Source organism: Pholis gunnellus (genome assembly GCF_910591455.1).
Source record: "Pholis gunnellus genome assembly, chromosome: 5".
In the NCBI taxonomy this organism is placed as follows: domain Eukaryota; kingdom Metazoa; phylum Chordata; class Actinopteri; order Perciformes; family Pholidae; genus Pholis; species Pholis gunnellus.
The window spans coordinates 21,637,677-21,657,066 of record NC_136531.1 but is presented as its reverse complement, the minus strand read 5'-3'; the positions used below and the strand labels follow the sequence as shown (position 1 = coordinate 21,657,066).

Here is a 19,390-nt window from a genome sequence, read left to right as displayed (position 1 = left end):
AGACAAAGACGGTTGCCAAGGTTGCGGTGAGTTGGGGCTCAGACACCTGATGACATCAAGAGGTCGCTACTCCATTAAGAAGTGACCCCTCCGCAGGCCTCATCTGCTGTTTTCTAACTGTCTGAGAGAGTGTGTGTGTGTGTGTGTGTGTGTGTGTGTGTGTGTGTGTGTGTGTGTGTGTGTGTGTGTGTGTGTGTGTGTGTCAAAGTTGGCGACGATAATTCCGCTCATCTGTTGACAGTGTTCGTCTGTCCGAGCGTCTCCGGTGAACACGCGCATTCAAGGGCACTTAAAAAAAGAATTCGGAAAAGTGGCGAAGTTGTAAGAGTGAAAAGTGATGAAAAGTGCAAAAGAAAGAAAGAAGACAAATGGCAGGTAAGTCGTAATGCGGAGCTTCTCTGTAAACACTGGCGGTGTTCAAAGCTGACCTGAGCACAGCTCTCGTGGGATCTTAAGTGTGTGTTGAGCAAACACTCCACAGGCAGGCTAGGAGAGGATAAAGGTGGGCGTAAGGGTCAACTTGAGGAAGGTTTTTTTCAAGAAACTATTGATCGGTCTAGACCAAGGATCTGATTCTCAACCCACACCTGATCGGGCCTGAGTTCACTTTCTTTCATTAGATCAGAGCATGAGGAACAGCGTTGGAGTCCATGATTCACTTTGGGTTTTTTAACTTCTTTTTCCACTTAAACTACAAAATGTGTAGTTTTTATAGCAATACATTTTGTATTTGACAGAAGTCTTCACAAAACAATCTTCTTATTTCATTTCCTGTTTCAGCAAAAAAAACAATTTGTATTTCTACAAACAAAGAAACGCAAAAAGATACGAGAATGACAAAAGACCACATGTGGGCTCCAGGGCAGGGGTCATGACCTCCCAGCGGTGGGCGGAGATAAGGGGGCCGCACTCCGCCAACATCCCCCTGCTCCCACAACCCGGGCGTCTCTTTTTTGGCGTCCCCCGTCTCGCCACCCTCGCTTCTACTCACACCATTACACCCCCCACATCTTCCTACTCTGTAAACAATGATGGATCAGAGTGCTGGCAGGGCCAGGAACTTACTTCAAAACATACATCAAGCAAATGTCCCTCCTCTCTCTCCCTCCCTAAAAAAAGCCATTTACGCCACCTCGGCCTCATCGTGGTCCGGCCTGCCAAAAAGGCCTGGATGGATTTCTCCGTGATGGACGGAGAAGGATGCTGACAAATAACGATGCGGCATAACCTAAAGAGGAACTGCGCACATGTATTTTCCACACACACTACCCCCCCCCGGACACCCCCACACCCCCCCCTACAGGTGTGTCTGGAATGAGGCTGGATAGAATCTGTCATTTCTGGCTGCTCCATTTGCTGTTTCATTTTTCAGCAGCCTGGTGTCGCCGGCTCACCTCTGGACGCAGGACAGTCATCACTTATAGTCTCTCTCTCTCTCTCTCTCTCTCTCTCTCTCTCTCTCTCTCTGCATTTCATTTTTCCTTTTCGCTCTCTCTCACACAATTTATTTCTTCCTCTCTCTTTCTTAAGTAAGAACCTTTTTCTTAAGTAAGAACCATTCCCTCCACTAAATCAGTCCCAGCTGAGCTCAGACTAACACACACACACACACACACACACACACACACACACACACACACACACACACACACACACACACACACACACACACACACACACACACACACACACACACACACACACACACACACACACACACACACACACACACACACCCCTTCCCCCGCCTCCTCCTCCAGCAATCCTTCCAAAATCTACTCAGCCCTCTACTTCCTGTGTCATCCTAGGCCACGCTGGGTTCACCTCCAGAACAACAGAGAACAGGCAGGTGTTATTATTTCTCTGTTTTTCAATGACAAATCCAAATGCCACGTCTTGGAATCGGACACTATATCTCCTCTGCAGATCCGAGAAGCTCAGAAATTCTCCGAAAAAAAAGGTGCCATCGAGTCAAGACGGAACAAAGCCCTCTGCAGATGCCCCCGCCCCTCCCCCGACCCCCGATGTGGGATTTACAGGTGATCAGGGATGAGATGCGATGGAAATAATTGCCTCTCAGTGCTTTACAGGCTCCCAAGGCTCTGCTGGAACGGAGAAATTGATGCTCTTAAGGATCCACAGTTGAGGCTGTACCTTCCCCCCCCCCCACCCCGTGCGCACAACTGAGAGTCTGGGAAGCTGCGTCTGTCACCATCAAGAGCCGTGTGAACGCAAACGCCGTGTCTACGTGCGTCCCCATCACGGGGGATAAAGCGGGAAAGTCACACGGTGATGCGGTGATTGCGAAATCAAATCCCATAATGCTAAAGATTGATTTCGTTGTTTGTTTTTTTGTCTTTCCCCATGGCTTCCTACAGCGTGTCGTTCAAGCTCGGCACATAAATCACAGGAGGGATAATAAAACTTGGTGGAAAACGGTATCACGGTGTAGTGCTTTAAACACAGACACAGAAGCATGAAGATCCCATAGGCCTACATCTTCAGCACCGAGAGAGTGGCCCTTGAAGAGGGCGCAGAGACAAGCAAAGACAAACAAACCATTAGTCTCGCTGCCCTGCCTCTCCGTCGCACACGGCCCTTCACTCAACCTTCACTCCCCAGAACTAACAGGACCACGGAAACACCAGGCTTCGTCTCTCCGGCTGAGCCCCTTCTGGCCTCACGGAGCTGCATTCCATCAAGCGTGAAAATAAAATGTAAAAAACAAAAAAATCCCCCCCAAAAAAGTCGTTACTGCGTTGTTAAATCTTTTGGGTCAGGAGTGTGAGGTAACAAAGGAATGAGCTCGCTCCGCCGTCGAGTTAAATTGATGTAGACAACTTTTGGAGGCACCAATAAAAGGACACTTCATCCCTCCAGATTTCATCAATGTCAAATGTGTAGTGAAGCGGTCGTGGCAGAGTTGGAAATGGTGACCTTTAAATACAGCACTCCCATTGGGCTGACCGTCGTCATTTGCAAGCGGAGCAGCATTTGGTGACACATTTCATAGTCAGTCTGACTTCAAATGCAGGGCTTCTAGGAATCGAATGAGTTCGTGGAGGCGAGCAACTTCTAACAATCTAAAAATTATTCTCGTTAGAGCCGTGTTTTCAATCATCTTACTTGCCGTCCAATGAGGAATAGGCACCTGACCATAGAAGACTCACTTTTCATGAAACACGACCACCACTTGTTAAAGGTGCTCAATACGGAAATCTGAGCATATCTAGTGCCTCCACATGGCTGACACAGAAAGCAGCTGATGGTGCCAACAGAGCAAACAATAGCAACAGTGCTGGCAGAGCTAACAGTGTTTACCTGAGGGGGAACCGGAGGGTGGGCGCTACCGTAACGACGCCCTGGGACTGGACGGCGTTAAAAGTCACCACCTCGCTCCCTCCCTGGCTCACTCCCTCGCTCCCTCACTCCCTGTAGTCTACATGAAACTATCTCGGCATGAGATATGATAACACATACTCCGTATAGCTCTCTCACAGCCCAACAGCTAACTAGCTAGCTAGCCCTACCACACCTATCGGCGTCAAACCAGGAAGTCAGAGGTAAAGTAGCAAAGCCTGATTGATTTGATTGGCTGCCTTGGGCAAAGTGTTATGTTTGAACTTGTGCGCAAACCGCTAGAAATACGCGGCGCAAGAGAGGAGCTAACGCCAGGCGCCTTAGCATAAGAGAGGAGCTAACGCCAGGCGCCTTAGCATAAGAGAGGAGCTAACGCCAGGCGCCTTAGCATAAGAGAGGAGCTAACGCCAGGCGCCTTAGCATAAGAGAGGAGCTAACGCCAGGCGCCTTAGCATAAGAGAACAGTGGTTTCTAGTTTGTGTCGTCAGGGGCCTCAGGACTATATCTTTACATTGCAAAGTTATTTTCTTCTATATTATTGCTCTGAATTTCTAATTTGGCACCTATAGCGAATCACTCAAATAAACTGTTTACACCCTGAAATATATTGTGGTTTTGGGACAAAGATTGATGTTATACAGTAGATAAATATCAATCTAAGTGTTTGCATACGGCGCAGTAAAACAGACACACGCTGCACTTTGGTTTGTCAAAAGGCCACGAAAGTAAAACGAGACTTGTTTTCCAGCTCCAAGTGGAACTCTTCGAGAGAAGACATTTAAATGTTGACTTAGCTCCCTGCAGTAAAAGTCTGAGGTCATTCTGCTGTCTTCAGCTGCGATATTGTGATTCTACTAAAAAGCTCATGACTGACGGAAAGGAGATGGAAAAACTAGCCGACTGCAAAAGTTTATTTTCCCAGTTCCACTTGCAGGCCAGTGCCTCTCTTCAGGTGTGGAGAGATTTGGTATTAACCATCAGTTGTCAAAGTTGACTGTCCCTTTTATTCCGATTACAACCCAGGGAGGGGGGTCTTACGAGGATCACAGGAGGGACAATATAGTCTTGTTTACCAGCGATGTCTCTCCCTCCCACTTTTCTCTTTCTCTCTCCCTCCGAGTGCACACAACTGGAGGCGTCTCAGCGGGGGGGGGCATCCTACTTTTTCCAGGCTGAATGCACTTGCTACAGTAAACATCATCTCTGCTGCTGCACCCTGGGATGAGCAGACAGACACAAATCACTGTGTCGATGCGATGGGGCGAGGCGAGAAAACAGAAAAGGGGGAGTGAAGGACATGGATTTCTTTGTTTTTATTGCAGCCCACCATGATGAGAGAATATAGAGTTAGGGCTGCACGATGATGGCCAAAATCATAATCACGATTATTTTGATCAATATTGAGATCACGATTATTTAATCACAATTATTCTGCGATTATTCACGATCTGCCGGAACAGTAACGTAGCCTATTTTAACCACGTATGTGTTATTAAACAGGTATTTGTGAAGCAATTTTCCATTTTCCACTTTTTCCAAAAATGTTGAAACATTGCAGCACAACATACTGCCAAATGTCCCAGAGTTAAACGCGATATCAGCGCCAACCTAAAGCCACAGTATGCTCTTCATATCATTTGGTACTTAATGCAAAAACAGGGTCCTGATCAATCTATGTCATTATGTGGCGCACAGGAGCCACTTCAAAAGAGGTCATTTTTATTGAATATCCTGATAATTCCTTTAATTCACAACTTGTGTTACTTTGAGTTTTCCATGTTAACTTTTCATGATTAAGTCTACAGAGAATCAGGCTGAAGTTGGGGAAGCCGCCCGTGACGAGAGTTTAAAACCTGCCCCTTAAAATCGCTCACACATGCAGGTGCTCAGCGTTAATGATCGATAACATCGTGAGTCCTTTCAGATCAAAACAGCATCATCTTCTTCTTCTCCTTAGTTAATCACCTCTCCCTTACAGCTTTGGCACAAACTGCATTCTCTCTTACTTCATTACTAATCTGTGGTTGTGGATGAGGAACAAAGCTACATTCAATCCACTGTCAAGTATCAACCTTTTTCTATTATATAAATGATATCCCACTCATTTTGCATTCCCACTCCCCTACAACCTCCCCCAGGCTGTCTGTTGAAGCAACAGAGCAGTTACCACTCAGTACGCCTGATGGTTGACTGTCACCCACTCAGCATAGAGAGAACCCTGCAGCTCTCAACGGCAACGAGTGACTGCAACAGCAAGACGGCCTTTCAGTGTTGTGCGACGTCTTGCATTTTGTCACATCCGCAGTGCAACTCCCATCACACGCCGCGTTTAGAAGTTTACTTGAATGAGACGGGAATGTACGACTCCCCCGCACTCCACATGTCAGCCGTGTGTGTGTGTGTGTGTGTGTGTGTGTGTGTGTGTGTGTGTGTGTGTGTGTGTGTGTGTGTGTGTGTGTGTGTGTGTGTGTGTGTGTGTGTGTGTGTGTGGGTGGGGGGTTAGCCGGGGAATGCAGACAAACCACCTGAGGTGCAGGGCAGGTGAGTCAGGTGGAGATGCTGCACCCTGTGTGTAATCAGTAATCGCACTGCATGCACACACTACGAGTTCAACAAACAAGAATAAAACTTTGATACTGGGAGGCGGAGCAGCGAGGAGGTTTTTATTGTCATGGTTTCACGTGTGTGTGACGCACACACAGACACACACACCGAGCGTCTTCGTGGGACTCGCAGGTAGACCGTCGCCCTTTGAACCTTGTTCAATCGAGTGCTCACCTGGTTGTGTTCATTCAAATATTTGCTTTGCCACTACAGACTGTGATATGTGATAGTTGGTAATACCGCTTACAAATCCCCACACAAATCCTCCTGACACATGGCCCGCTGCGCTGCCTGGCCGGCACGGGACGCACTAAAGCTATTGGGACTGGGTTTTGGCTAGTAACTGAGTTTCCATGGGAGGAATGTGCAGAAGCAATCGAAACCTGTCGATAATGACATCTCTTTATTGTAGGAGTAGCTCACAGGGGTGGGGGGGGGGGGGGGGGGTCCCTTGGGCGCACATTTCCTGTTGAACCCTCATTGCCCCCCCCCAACCCTCTCAATGTGAATGTATTCCTGTCCTCTCCGAGTACCCGCTGAGTGCAGACCACACAGCAGCAGACCACTCACGGCAGCTTAATTATATTTTGCCCAGAGAGACCCAGACACCCACCAGCGATGGAAAATAAACTACCTGGCTGCAGCTTTTGCTGCTCTGTGTCAATTAGCTGTGTGGTAATGTGATTTAAAGCGCATTAAGGCCCCGCGGTATTGCTTTTTATGGTGCTGTGGTGGGGGACATTCGCAGACAAATGTGCAGTTAATAAAATAACCAGAAATCAATTGACACACTATTTAAGTTGGGCGTCTGGGACCCATGCATGTTTTAATCAAATAGATATATAGCCTTGCTATGAATTTCCACTATTTACTAAAACATACAACTGGTATTTGTGAAACAATAAAAGTTGTTCCTTTTGTTACAAAGACCAAATGTAACATCTCTCTCTCTCTCTCTCTCAAGTCATTTCTAATCCCTTTCTCAATGGCATGCCGGGAAATTAAGCTAAGTGGCCTTCACACTTTTCCTCTGAGCTGAACAGGTAATAAAACACACTGCAAAACAAAACCAGCACAACCAACCAGTGTGTCCTCACCTTGAACTCCACTGACAGCAGCGGGGTGTACTCCAGGGTCCACAGACCTCGAACCAGCGACGCCAGCTGCTCGGTCACCTCTCCCCGGGCGGCCTGCGGCTCCTCGCCTCTCCCCTCCCCGTTCACCCTCCCGTGGCCCCCCTCGGACTTGTACTGCTCCAGCCCGAGGTACTCGGCCAGCAGGTCGGTGTTGCTCAGGCACTGAACCACGGCGTTCATGAAGCAGGTGTTGCCGTGGTTCTTCAGTCCCAGCACCCCGGGGGTCTTGTCGCCGTGGCACCACGACAGCCTGCTCTTCACCGAGCCGTGCAAGGAGGACGCCACGGAGCTCTTCTTCGCGGGTCCCTCCCGGGCGACCTGCGCGCCGTCGTCTTTGAAACCCCCCGAAGCGCTCGGCCCGAAGCCGCCGTCGTCGTCCTCCGCGTCCGGCGGCTCCGCGTCGCCAAAGTGCGCCAAAGTGCCCAAAGTTTTAAGGAGCCTGCCCATGAAATTCCCAAAAGATCGCAGCGATTTCTTTCTGCCAAACCTCCCGGTTTTGTATTTCTTCTCTTTTCGCTTCCTCGTTCTGGGTTTCATGGCTTTCCTTACCTTGTTTTCCTTGCGGGTATCCATAGCGCTACTACTTTACAGGACCGCGAGGAAGAAATGAAACGGGCGGCGGAGTCGCACCTGTCTGCCGGGGCTGGCTGTCTACCCCTCCTCCTCCTCCTCCTCCTCCTCCTCGTCGTCGTTTCTCTCCGCAAACCTTACCGCTGAGGTGGCGCCGATAAGGCACATGATTACTGATAATATCCCCTGTGACATCCCGGTAAACTCCCAGTAGCCAACGGTGTGGTCGCCAGCCCGCGCGATTCGTGGAGCGACGCTCTCTCTCTCTCTCTCTCTCCAGGAACAGAGAGATGAGACGCGTTTCCTCCCTCCACACTCAGCAGGTTCAATTACACTTCCTCATCGATGGCTGTATCGCACGCGCGGACTCGCTAATTCCTCCCTCCTCTCCTCTCCCGTCTACGGTGCTACAATGAAGTTTCTATTTGGAGGATTCTCTCTTAAACCCGCCCCTCAGACATGGACTTAATTTACCTGGATTACTACTGATAGTCTATCACAATACTGAGCAGGACAGCTCTTTTTCACACACGTCTCACACTGATGCTGGACTGGCAAAGAAAAGAAAAAAGAAAAAACTTAACCCGTCTTGTTTGCTACACACAGGGAACAAGGAAGTTGTTGTGTTTAATATGTGGTCATCTCTGTTAGCATTAAACTGCCCCCTGTAGGACTGGTTACAACATCACCTGCTTTAATGTCTTCAGAAGGTGTCAAAAGAAGACATGAATGGCATTCGTTGGATGATTCTGCTATTATAGAAACAGTAGTTTTCTGCTAAATGAGACTATCCACATAAGGGTCTACTTTACCTGCTGTTGAAATACCTTTTCTATAACACACATGCATTTACAGACACGTGTACAGCATCCTATACCTAGCCTGGCTAATAACAAACATTAAGGCTGCTGCTACTGCACCCAGGAAAACTCCACAAAGTCAAATGGATTTCAAAGAAGCTGTTTGCGGTTCTGGGATTCAACATCTTTTGTGCTATATTCAGATTCTAATCATCTGAAGCTTAATTTCACAGCTCACCAGTACTAAAGATTGAATTTAGTGTGCCAGATGTGCTAATTTATTGAAATAGATAGTCCGGGCCCCATCCGATATTTCCATAATTTTCCCCCCGATGCACTTATTAAAGCATTGTTAGGAAACACACCATTGTTAACAAGTAAACTGAATCATATTTCCTTCCAGAAAATGACCCACAAATCGTCCTCTGTAGCAGGGCGGAGGACGCCGGCGACAGCGATGCCCTTTTTCGTTTTTTACAGATCCAGCATATAGCCTTGTTTTTACATATTGTGGTTTCGTCGGCATTCATTCCGTTGTTCACAAGAAGTCTAAAGAAGCGTAATGCGGACACTTTGGTGTGAAGAATATGTTCTTGTGCCTCGAAGTGTCATTTTATACTCGTGTTAAGTGTCGCTCTGTGAATTCCCACCTATATTCGGCTCCTGTGGGGAATTACCACTTAAGTGCAATCTTTTCATTTCTTTTTTTAAATCGTCCATTTCTCGCCTGGAAAAAGAAACACAACAAAGTCGTTGATGCTTAATCAAATTGCATTTATTTCCTTTCGGTCTGAGTGTAAACTTGTTCTTTTCATGTAATACAGTTGAACTCTCGTAACAGTTGCTAAGAGAGAAAGATTAACGTCGGATACATTTGAGTAGGAGTGTGGATTACAAGTCGCCGTGTGCGGTCCACATGCACGCATTAAGAGGCCGAAGGGTGAGGGAACCTCCACTGAAGGATGGCTCCGTCGGCGCTGGTGCTGATTAAGACGCGGTTATTGGAGCAGATCTTGAGGCTGGTGATGCTGCTACTGTGAGCTACTCCTACGTGGGTGACCACACCTTTCATGTAGTCCCACACCTTCACCAGCTTGTCATCTCCACCTGTCACGGAGAGGCGAAAAACACGTCAACAGCCTCAGAGACGTTTGAGCAGAGTCGTGCATTGCAGTGTCAGAGGAGATGAAAACGAAGGCTGCAAGGAGATGAGAACACTCTCGACTATATATGAGAGTGAAAAAAGACAAATGGAAAGCAGCACAATAACGCCGCGACCGAAAACAAATCAAAGGATTTCATGACACAGTTTTTTAACTGAAGTGACCCCGACTGAAACTACCTGGCGGTTGTATGCCTCCGCCACCCAGTCAAGTTTACAACCATGTCATCACTTCATTTTATCCTAACAGGCATTTGTGAGAAATTGTCACAATTGGCATTATGAATTCTTGAGTTATGGCCAAACATTTTTTGTGAAGTCACGGTGAACTTGACTTTCGACCACCAAATTCGAATCAGTTCATCCTCAAGTCCAAGTGGACAGTTTGTGCCAGATGTAATGAAATTCCCTGTGTTCTTGAGATATTGTGTTCACTCGAATGGGACGGACGAGAGATCAGAGTGACCTTTGACCCCCCCCCCCCCCCCCCCCCCCCCATCCCAAATCAAATCAGTTGATCAGTGGACGTTTGTGCAGAATTTGAAGAAATTCCCTCCAAGCGTTTCTGAGATGAGGCCGGCTGGACGAATGTGTCTTTTGTGCCAAATTTGAAGAAATTCCATGCATGCTCATGCAGACTTTTCCGATGTAGACTTATTCATTCTCGGTTGAATTACGTTGGAAGGAAAATCTCTGACGAAGGAGCACAGCGGCCACAGTAAAAACCAGCACCGGGCCTCACCTGTCACAAAGTGCCTGCCGTCCTGTGAGATGTGCACGACGTTGATGGACCCGGACTGCGACGCCTCCAGTTCTCTGATGGCGGATCCGTCAAACACGTCCCTGTAGACAACCTGAGGGGGGGGGGGGTCAACACATTACACATATCAGCTCATCCCCGCCATTGTTTAGGCGAGACTCCCGCATCCAAGAGGGGAGGGAGAATGCGCACGTGCGGTGCGCTGACATTGTGGAGTCTCTTTTCCTCATCATAAATGACACATCGCCTTGTGAGCTCTTTGCTGTTGTTTGAATTATAGCAGTAATTGCTTCTGAAGATTGATGCAGGCTCACGATGCAGATGATGCCGGTGACGGCATCTCTTTGTAGTTATGATATTATTCCTTCACGTTATCCTATTTTATATTCCTATTTTGGTGATGTGCAATATGTGACCTCAAAACTACCTTGAACTAACTTTACTGCTTTATTATTTGTATTGTATGTGGAAATAAGTAGGTCTATGGTGATAATCTATCACACACACATCGATTGAAACCATGTGTGCTGATCTAAATGAGATTTAATCCTCCCCCTGAGCTTTATAGCTGTCAAAGTATCAAATCTCACAAAAGGCAATTGTTAGCCGAAGTTATTTATAGCGCAGGTGGCAAAAACACATCACAGTGCCGCACGACAACAAGGGCCCTTTCTTGTTATTTATATGACCGAGCTGATTACATTATTAAAAGTTAAGTACTGTAAATGAGGGGCCAAGTCTTCTGACTCATCCTGTACGAATGAACATCTGGTGGCGATCTCTGTCCCTTCGCGTGTTTTCAAGTTAGTAAAACGCAGGCTGAACCGACTGCACCTCGACGTCAATCAATAGTTCAAAGCACCACGCATCAGATTTAAAGATCTAGTTCAGGAGAATCTGTGTGTATCATTTCCGTAATGCTGCTAATGAACAATACACATAATTTGACTATGGTCATTGACTAAACAAAATGAAATCAAGTCATACCCATTAGGTGTGTAAAAGGAAACGTTCATGTTCCACAGAGCTGCGCAGAATAAGCCCAACACTTATAAGAATAGCCTCTGAGGTAGGGTTTCATTTCTCTGCACAAGACCATGCCTGTAATGTATTATAGGAGGGGGAAATGTAATCTCACACAGACATATCAAAGGCCGTTGGTTATTATGAAATGAAAGAGGAACAAAAGGCTCAGACTTATTTATAGTTTCAGAACTGCAGAGTGATTCTCAAAGCAATAAGCTGCCCTCACGAGCCACGGGAACATTTTCTGTGGGGGCCGGCCAAGCGCGGGATCTTTTCTCTGCTACAGATTGGCTCACTGCAGACGGAATGGCTCGCTGATATTAATATTCCTCCAAAATAATTTCGCAAAACATAATTTCAGGGCAAAACGCAGCCACAATCGGAGGGTGGAAAAAAACGGTTCATTATAAACGCCGAATACCAAGTTATGAATTCTTTCCGTATTTAAATCCAGAATCGCAGCGGAAGGCGAGGCTTGCAGCTGTGCAGGATAATGCAAATTCACTCAGCTGAGGTGTGTGTTTCTGATGTGACCACACAGCAAACAAAGCAGTACATCTCCAAATACCACGAATTGACGGATCAAAATCATGTTCATACGATTTTCTGTTAACACTCCTCCTTTTTCTCCCCCGTGTCATCTTCCGCTGCTTCCTCCTTTGCCACATGTCTCGACCTCTCCCTCCGTCATTATCTCATTTCGGCAGCTTATTAGAGACTCCCACCTGTGTGAGTTGTCTCGGCCCATCTGTGTTCCCTCCACCTCAGCCTGGGAAACGTGCTCATAGCCACAACACGGGCCGCCAGGAAATTAATCAAGGGGCCAGTCTGAAACCTGTGTGGTTGAGAGTTTACGGGGAGACACGACAAAACAAAAACATTGTTTTTTTACGCACTGGTCTATTTTGAGATTTGGGTCTATTTTGCTTCCATAGCATGTGTTTATTTCACTAAACTTTGTCTATTTGCGTCTGTAGAGTTCTCCTAAATTCACCAGAAGTTAGAATTAGATACTACCTCATTTGCATATTTAAACATAACATTTAAGAAAGGGTGTAATAAAAAAAGTTTCATCTGTTATTCAATGTATCTACCCCATCCACCTGTACTGTCTTTAAAATGTATCTCATTTTACAATACACATCTATAAAGGTCATTTTCCAAAAAAAAAGCCTACATTCTGGAAATGTATGCAAATTACCACATATTTGATAAGCCAATGCCTTCTTTGCATATTTGGCCATCAATTTTAGAAACGTTGTAATAGAAAAAATAATGATCTTAATGTAAGTAATCAACTGGGGAAGTTCAATGGTGATATATGTTTAATTAAACTGTTTTAATGTCTTTTAGTGTCTCCCCTTAAAGGTCCATACCATGCAACCGAATGTTCCCGGCTCATATTGTGCTGCAAAAGTACTATTTCATTTAAATGATGTGAGGCATCCAGGCTGCATCCTACCATTACACGGCAACAAATAACTGGACAGAACACAATAAGACCGCTTTCAACTATCGTTCCCGTCCACCATATTGTCTCCACTGAATGCAGCATCAAAACATGCATCGTCATCAACACGATCGCTCCCTGACCCTCCACAAGCCTTGTTTTTTTATTTTTTCTCTTGGCTAGTGTCTTTCTCTTCACACCGTTTACTTCACTTTTAATGGCGTCCTCTCTGTGATTTTACCCATCGAGGCATGCTGGGACGTGATGGAGGGTCAGAGTGAGGAGGGGGGGGGGGGGGAGAGAGAGAGAGAGAGAGAGAGATTCAAGGGAAAGGGGAGGGAGAAGGGAGACACTGAGGGAGGGGAGCGCTGTGGCGTCCGTGGCTTCCTGCGGATGTGCCCAAGTGCCAGCCAGATCCACCATCTGCTCATCCCAAGACACAGGCGCTCTGTCTGGGGGAGCTAATTCTCTCTCTCTGTCTCTCTCTCTCTCTCTCTCTCTCTGCTCACTCAGCACATCCCCAGCGCTGCGTTAATCAGCACAACTTGTCGATGAGGGTTCAAGGGGTGCGGATGAAGTGCACAATCAAGGAAACAAGCGCTCCATCCTGCCGCCGTGAACTTCTGACCTCGTGTAAATGAGCGGTGACGAGTGAATCAACATGACTCGCAAAGTAACAGACTCGAAAGGGCTGAGCGTCTCTGTCTCTGCGACTAGCAGCCAACGCAACGGCTTAATTATGTTCAGCTGAGAAACAAATTACAAGCTTTTCAAACTAATCGGTGGACATGCGAGCGCGTGTGTGTGTGTGACTGTGCACGTCCTCTCTATGCTGATTTTGCCAGCACAGCCGGCCTTTTTCTCTCATGTGCACTGAGTGGAGATTGTAATAACAATAACAGCACAATGAGACATCTACATTATGCGAGTGTCAGACTCTTTCCACCCCGAGGGATTCTCACTCATTACAATCATTACTTTTTTTTCTTTTTGTTCTTCCTGTGAGGCGTGTATGCTGAGTTGCTTCCCAGGGAATTCTTACATACCAGTGCAATAAAAAACACCCAAAACAAGTCTTATTGTAAAGCTACGTGACCAGACATCAGTAATGGGATATGCTGTACTGGTTGGGATATAAATTAAGTAAATAATAAAACATATATTGTTTAAATGCCTACTGGAATTGCCTTAAAATGCAACCTGAATCCATTAACTCAAGTGCTGAACTTGAAATTAGAGGTACTTGTTGAGTTTTGAGTTGAGTATTTCCACTTTATGGAACTTTATACTTCTACTCAACTCAACTTTATAGGTTGAGAAAATTCTCCCTCTTTTTAAACTAAATAAACTATTTAAAAGTAAACTTAGCAGATAATACACATTTTCACAGTGTGATATTAGTACTTTTACTAGAGTAAAGGGTCTGAATACTTCTTCCACCACTACCGGTCCCCTAAACGCACCTTCCTGTCAGTCCCACTGGTGATGATCTGGTATTCTTCTGGGTGGTAGCACACCGTCCGGAAATGTGTGTTGGCAATCCCCATCTGAAGACTCACAAACCGCCTACAGCAGGAAATGCAGACGATGCGTGCAGAAGTTGAAAGGAAAAAAAACAAACATAGGAGAGAGATGTTTAGCACTGTTAGCTCCATCAGCACTGTTTGCACTGTTCGTGCTGTTTGCACCTTTAGCTTCTAGCTGCCGGCTCAGCCGCCATGTTGAGAGTTACGTAGAGTCAGTCCCTCTGAATTTGGAATTGAGCACCTTAAATATAACCAAACATGTTTTCTTTTCCATGCAAACAAAATAAACACAAGCTGATCTGTATAATTATACAATGAAAAGATGAACTGTGCATTCAAACAAAACATCCATGAGCAACTTCCTCATGTATCTAGCTGGATAAGGTGCCAATCTAGATGAATTAAGGCTAAAGGCTCTTGTCTGACTAATATTCTTTTTCAACAACAGCTTGTTAGTAATCATACAAAAGAAGAAACATCTATGCCACTCTGGATGCATACAGTGTGGAAGTCTTTAATCCACAGACTTGTTCATTGAAGAGGCTAGTCAGTGAAAAAACACGACGACTTTTAAAAGGTTTTATTCTCCTCGCAAAAGAAGCCCCGCAGATTAAAGGATTTTAAGATTTCTTCATAAAGAATGCACCGGATTTCTTTTTATTCCCTCTGTACCAGCCAGACGCCGCTTCAGAATTTTACTCTTATTTCAACGCGGACTTGAAAGCAGCACGCTCTATTTTCTGTAATTGTCTCTCCGGTGGCTGTGTATGTCTTTAGCTATTATGTATAGTATTATTCGTTCTTTTTGCTGGATAATGGGATTAACTCATCCAGTAATAAGTCTTTCTTTCCACCCATTTTTTCAACTCAACTCAACTGAGCAAAATAGTTGAGTTTCAGGAAGAATCGAATCAAAATTGAGAATTAATTCATTACAAATTCGACTTAGTCAAGCAGCTTTGCTGTCTATGTTATTACATAGTACTACCAAGACACGTGAGTATTTTATGCACTGACTATACAAGAAAAACAAGGTTTGAAGAGGATGTACATATGAAATGTGTGTGTGTGTCTGTGTGTGTGTGTGTGTGTGTGTGTGTGTGTGTGTGTGTGTGTGTGTGTGTGTGTGTGTTTGGGGACACAGAGGGGCTACTCACACTATGTCCCAGATGATCCAGGTTCCATCAGCGCTGGCAGTGACACACTCTTTGCTGTCACTCTTGATCTTGATACAAGTGATGGCGGCCCTGTGCTTCTTCATGGCCTCCAGCAGCCGATGGCCGTGCGGCTGCAGCTCCCAAACGCAGACCTACAACAGGTGAGCCCCGCCCGACTCATTTAACCAGTCGTCAGATATTGCACTTCATTTAAAAGACTCTTTCCACTCTCTTTCAATGCCAACTATGGATGCATAATGGATTCATGTGACCATTTGCCCGTGAGAGCATTTTAACTTCAATTCAATAATTCACAGCTTCACATTTTCAAAGAAAAATCTAATTTCAGTGCGTTTCCATTCGGTGAGAGCGCGGAACATTGCGCTCTGCTTTGTGAACGACGCCTACTGACCTGTCCGTCTCCCCCTCCGCTGACGATCCTCTTGCTGTCCTTGGTGCCAGCGATGGCTTTCACGCCCCTCCTGTGCGCGTCGTGAATGATTTGCATGAGACAGCCACTTTCCGGCCCAAACACACGGATCTTCCCATCGTTCCATGCTGGAAGAGAGTAAGAGTCAGTCATCAGTCATTCTTTGTGGTGACTTGTTGGCAGATATTTCTCTCCCGGGTTCCCACCACTGATGATGCTGTGTCCGTCAACCATGATGTCCAGGGAGTTGCAGGTCACGTTGGGCACGGTGATCCGCAGCAGCTCTTTGGACATGTCTGTGTGCCACAACCTGATGTCCTCCTCGGAGCAGGTTGCAAACAATTCAGATGTTGCACTAAAAAAAAAACAACAACACACAAATAAAGAGAGAAAGGCTGCTTATTGAGTAAAAGGCATATGATATTGTGGTAATAACCCAGTATCCATACAATATATCCATATACAATGTTACTAAAACTGTGTCATCTTAAAACTGACATGGATGAGGCAAGCTTATGTCGCCCTCTGGTGAGCACAAAGCGGTACTGAAGTCATGCATTGTGGGAGATTACAGTAATGGGGTTTAAGCCCTTTTGCTCAAAAGAGACACGGCGATTCGCACAGAGTATACTCTTATATGTGTGATACTTTTGGTACCAGAGGAAATTATTGTTTTTATTACATGAATGTCAATTCATTTTGGATATACTGTATATTATTTGCCAATTTCAAAAGCTGTAAAAAGGCTTTTTGCCGATTTTACTTCCTCCCTGAAATTGTCTAATGTGCCACTCACTAAACTATGACGACGTCATTGACAGCGCTGTTGTGGCTGGAGAAAATGAGTTCCTCTTCGAGGTCGTCATAGCCGCAGCGGTACATCTGAGCCGTCTCCGTCCCAACGAAGAACTGCTGGCCCTCTCCTCTCATAGCGATGGAGGTCACACCCTTCTCCAGCTGGACTTTCCTAATGTGGGAGAAGAGGGGGGGGGGGGGGGGGGAGAAGGAGCTGATAATGAAGGAGCTGTAAGATAAACTCAGAGGTACCCTAGATATTTATTCTAATGTACAAGATATAGAGGAAAATAAAACGTGCACACCATGAACAAATGTAAGTATCTCTTAAATGGGGATGATTCAAATGACACATTTGTTGGACTCACTTAAGAGGTTTGAAGTCAGTCCTGGAACAGAGAGTCAAGGTGCCGGATCCAGAGCCCACGAGCAGGTCCCCGTGCTTCAGAATCCTTAGGACATTGACACCCTGCGCGGAAAAGACACGAGCACTGAGATTTAAGATATAGTCAAATTCCTAGTTTCCTTGACACTAGTTGAACTATATATACGTATATATATGTATATATGAAGACCTGGCACGTTTTAGTTAGACTCGCCGACCTACCATGCTGTAGTTGTCTTTAGCTGGACTAGAGTCGATCAGAAGCCCCATCTTCAGGTTGATTTTCATTATGTCTCCACTGGTGGTGCCACAGAAAATGAACTGATCGTCCTCTGAAATCTGGGGTAATATTACAAACACGTCAATATGACCAAAACAAGAAAGATCACAGAATAATATTACATGGAATTGCTCGCCATGTTTATAGATCGTTAGTTATCTCCCCAGATGCATCTACTGCAACTCCTCCACCAATCATTTAGTGACTTTCGGCAATAGACATTTTGCAAAGCTAAATGGCGGGCTAGCTAAATAAGCTGGGGGAGCAAACCGATGGGAACTGAAGACTCTCACGGCCTCGTACCTGTATACATTTCACAGTCCTCTTCAGCTTGCCTGTCTGACACTCCGTGGGCCTGATCTTCCTGTTGGGGAGGTCCAGCTCCCAGACTCGCAAGGTTTCGCTGACCAAAAAACAACAACACCACCGAGGATATTAACATACAGAATCTGGTTGGTTTTACAGAATGCCAGCAGACTGCACTCACTCACCTCCCGGCAGAAACGAAGACATTGTCGTCTGTGTTTGAGAACTGCACGGTGAGGCAGTTACCGGCGCTGCGCGGTGAAGCCAGGCTCCCACAGATGGCCTGCTTGGTCTCAATATTCCATACCACTATCCTGAGGACACACAGAAAACTAAATGAAGAAATATGAAGAAATAAATATTGCATTTTCAGTGAAATAGAGAATTTTCTTCTCCAAGGACTGATCTGTAGGAAAGTACTGTGTTCATCAAGTGTTACAAACTGATAACGTGCCAAGAGAAGTGTCTTGATTCGCATAAAGAAGGCTGACCGCGTGCCTCTGTTCCTCATTCCTGTGTGACGCAACCTGGTTATTTGGGAGGGAGCACAGCTCACTCTGGACGGCATCACCCAAACTTGATGTTTACCTGCTATCGTCCTGACCTCCGATGGACACCAGGTACTTCTCGTTGGGAGAGAAGGCCAGTGCTTCTACCTTTCCCTTGTGGTCCAGCAGCTGGGCATAGATTGTCCGCTGTGCGTAGTCCCAGATGATAACCGCAGCCTAGGAAAAACAAAACGCATACATATATGATATTTAAATATATATATATGTGGTAAGTACTGGTGGTGGAGATTAAGTTGAGTCAACCATATGAGACATTTTAGAAATGATAATGCAGAACTACTACGCCTACCTCAGAGCCCATGAAGGTGACCTGTCCAGAGGCGATATACGATCCACTTGTGGACACTGAAATACAGGTTACATTGTCCGTGTGTCCATGCAGGATCTCCTGCTTGCCATCTTCGATCCTCTGAAGAATGACTGAGCATCCCAGAGGGTAGATCAGGTGCTCTCGGTCCGGATGGACTCTCAGACCAGAAAACACGTGCCCTGATGAGACATGAATGTAAACGTCTGCATACCGGTCACGTGAGATAAGAAGGAGCGTGTTTTAGGGGAAAAGCACAGGGAGGGGGGGGGGGAGGGGGGTGATGGATGGTCTATTGTTTATTAAAAAAAGTAGATGAGCATGAAGCAATGATAATGTGCAACCGTTTCCTGTTTGAATCCAACCAAGTAGCTGTTACATATTATTGATATAGTTGATAATTAGCAAAACACTTTATCTTTAGCGTCAACTGAAAGTATCACACAATTTAGTATCAACGTCAAAGATTGTTGAAAAGTTTCATGTTCACAGGTTAGCGTGCTAACACAAGTTAAGCAAGTTGTGTTCCTTAAGGTTTGAACCACGGTTTTGACGTTAGGTCAGTTAGTAAACGGCTAGTTAGCTAAGTTAACGTTAGCTACGTTAGATGCGTAACTAACGTTTGCAGGAAAACTTACCGTTAAACCCAATAACAGCCTCTAGTTGAAGTTGAGGCACGCCCTGCGTTGCAAGAGCCATGGCTGAAACAATATATTATCCTGTAAAGTGTTGAGATATGCCCAAACGTTACTAACATCAAGAAAGTC

General features: G+C 45.8%; 2 protein-coding genes across 2 annotated transcripts in view; both read right to left on the bottom strand.

The window, feature by feature from the left end:
- usp43a (ubiquitin specific peptidase 43a) overlaps nucleotides 1–7,710 on the bottom strand; it is a 105,411-nt gene extending 97,701 nt beyond the window's left edge. Inside the window, exon 1 of the mRNA XM_079159432.1 lies at nucleotides 7,062–7,710. Coding sequence (XP_079015558.1) covers nucleotides 7,062–7,673 — 612 coding nt within the window. The 5' untranslated portion in view covers nucleotides 7,674–7,710. The remainder of the gene's footprint in view (nucleotides 1–7,061) is intronic.
- Nucleotides 7,711–9,395: 1,685 nt separating this feature from the next.
- On the bottom strand, nucleotides 9,396–19,322 carry cfap52 (cilia and flagella associated protein 52; the record flags this gene model as incomplete). The annotated part of the gene is made up of 14 exons (XM_079160229.1): nucleotides 9,396–9,577; nucleotides 10,375–10,486; nucleotides 14,332–14,434; nucleotides 15,552–15,703; nucleotides 15,964–16,109; nucleotides 16,188–16,336; nucleotides 16,778–16,948; nucleotides 17,145–17,245; nucleotides 17,384–17,500; nucleotides 17,745–17,844; nucleotides 17,933–18,061; nucleotides 18,336–18,472; nucleotides 18,606–18,805; nucleotides 19,262–19,322. 14 exons carry the CDS (start codon nucleotides 19,320–19,322, stop codon nucleotides 9,396–9,398), a joined length of 1,860 nt encoding a protein of 619 aa, XP_079016355.1.
- Between the last annotated feature and the right edge of the window lie 68 nt (nucleotides 19,323–19,390).